At 42.0% G+C, this 2128-nt stretch overlaps 1 protein-coding gene across 17 annotated transcripts in view; it reads left to right on the top strand.

Annotated features, from left to right (window-relative positions):
- Positions 1-2128, top strand: part of LOC106516911 (protein tyrosine phosphatase receptor type M) — a 240694-nt gene that overhangs the window by 94209 nt on the left and 144357 nt on the right. For all 17 annotated transcript variants that reach the window (XM_014007504.1, XM_014007506.1, XM_014007507.1 and 14 more), the window contains exon 6: positions 1408-1582. In XM_014007504.1, coding sequence (XP_013862958.1) covers positions 1408-1582 — 175 coding nt within the window. The remainder of the gene's footprint in view (positions 1-1407; positions 1583-2128) is intronic.

Here is a 2128-nt window from a genome sequence, read left to right on the forward strand (position 1 = left end):
GTAAATTTCTGACACAAAATCTACTTAAGTATTAAAAGTAAACGTACTGAGTAAAAGTGAGCTGTTAGAGTTTCCTAAATGACATTTATTGGGAGGTGACTTCTCCAAAAAATGATTTTTCTAACAGCGTGCAGCTGTGATGGGTTGTGTACAAGCTAATAGGGTGTCAGAATGGTATATATTTATACTTCTCATCCAACCACAATTCAATTCACTCTATCCAGGAGACACAATTTATCAGGATAGTATTTTTTAAAGTAATAATAACTTGGAATAAAATAGGAGTAACGACTTTCTACTTTGTACCTTTTTAAAAATGTAGTGAGTAGAAAGTACAGATAATTGTGTAAAAATGTAATGAGTAAAAGTAAAAAGTACGCTGAAAAATAATTACTCAAGTAAAGTACAGATAACCAAAATTTCTACTTAAGTACAGTAACAAAGTATTTGTACTTAGTTACTTTACAACTCTGGCAAACAGGGAATAAAAAAAATACAGTTATCACTGTATCTACTTTAAATCATCATCTTTTTAAATCATTTAGTTCAAAATATACTTTGGATTAAATCATACATGAACCTGTGTTGAACTAAAAAGGAATGCAATTAACCTCAAAAAGCTGTGTGCTCCTCGTTATCAGAATATTAAACGATGCCTAAAGAGAGAAAATGTCAAACATATAGGACAGATTTTTCATTTCATCTCATGACACTTAGGTTCAAGATAACATAAAAAAAACAGGCTCACAACTACTTTAAGAATATTCCTTTACGGTGGGAATCATTGTAGAGAGATTTTTACCTGTTCACCTTTTCCACAGGCCCCTGCAGTGGGGAGGCAGGGGATTACGCTTGTTTCACATCACAGCAGCATGGTCTTAAGATGCTGGCCCTGTGTGGAACCTGCGCACTATATCCGGCACCGCAGAGCCGCGCAGCAGTCTTGAATTGACCTTGTTCTGAGCAGGGAAGGTAGTGCATCTGGCAAACATAACCCCGCCGGCTCGGCTGCTAAGCACGCTGTCACGCGTGTGATCAGTGCGAGCGCGACGCCGGGTAAAGGTCCTCTGCCAGGTACTCCATCATTTTAACAAACACATCCTCATTAGCACAGGAGCTGGAAAACAAACATTAAGTGAAGTCCCCCGATGACAGTAATGAAGAAATATTTCTAATGAACAAATGTCCCCCATCTGCCTGCTGTGAGGGGTGACAGCTGGGGAGAGCCCACAGTGTGTGTGTGCATTCCCGTGTGATAAATGTGTTCCTACAATCAGTCACCGATGGGAAACCATAGGACATTTTACAAACAGTCACAGGGTTTCTCAAACCCACAAGGTCAGGCCGCTTTTCCTCATCGAGCCGTTTCCGTTCCTCCGGTCTGACCCGTGTGTTTGTTCCGAGCAGGGCATCGGCGGACGGGAGGCCCCCATGAAAGCCACTAAACCCTGGAACAACCGCCGCTTCATCGGCACGTTCGACGTGGAGAACACGACCAAGGGCGACTCGGGCCGCTACCGCTGCATTGTCCACTCGGACAAAGGAGTTGGAGTGTCCAATTATGGCGAACTAACCATAAAACGTGAGTATTTGTTCCAAAGCGGAAAGGAAAACAAACTGCCGCACAATAGGCCGAGCTGTTTTTTTTTTCCATCTGCGCGACCTCCGTGCAGGGTAGCTAGGGACAAACAGGAAATGCATTATTTATTTATTTATTTTTCTTTTGAATGGAAATGTCCTTTAATGGCTTACTGAAAACACAAGCTTTTTAAGCTTGATTTGTTATCCACTAGACTTTAATATTTCCCCTTTAAAGGCTGTCCTTGAGTGAACGCGGTTCCACTATAAGATCACAAAGGCAAGAGGCAGCAGGGTTTACAGTAACCTCTCTGATATTTCACTCCCTCAGTCATTTGATATGAATTTATGGAGTCGTCCGAAGCTAAATCTTGCAAGGCCTCTCTTTCCGACGGCCCTATAGCCCGGTAATGGCCATCTATATTTCTTCACCTCAATTTTCTCCCGGTGCTCTCAATTGAATTTACTGCCTGGATTTTTTTATTCTCTCTCTCTCTCTCTCTCTCTCTCTCTCTCTCTCTCTCTCTCTCTCTCTCTCTCTCTCTCTCTC

This window comes from Austrofundulus limnaeus, unplaced genomic scaffold, assembly GCF_001266775.1.
Source record: "Austrofundulus limnaeus strain Quisiro unplaced genomic scaffold, Austrofundulus_limnaeus-1.0 Scaffold42, whole genome shotgun sequence".
NCBI lineage: Eukaryota > Metazoa > Chordata > Actinopteri > Cyprinodontiformes > Rivulidae > Austrofundulus > Austrofundulus limnaeus.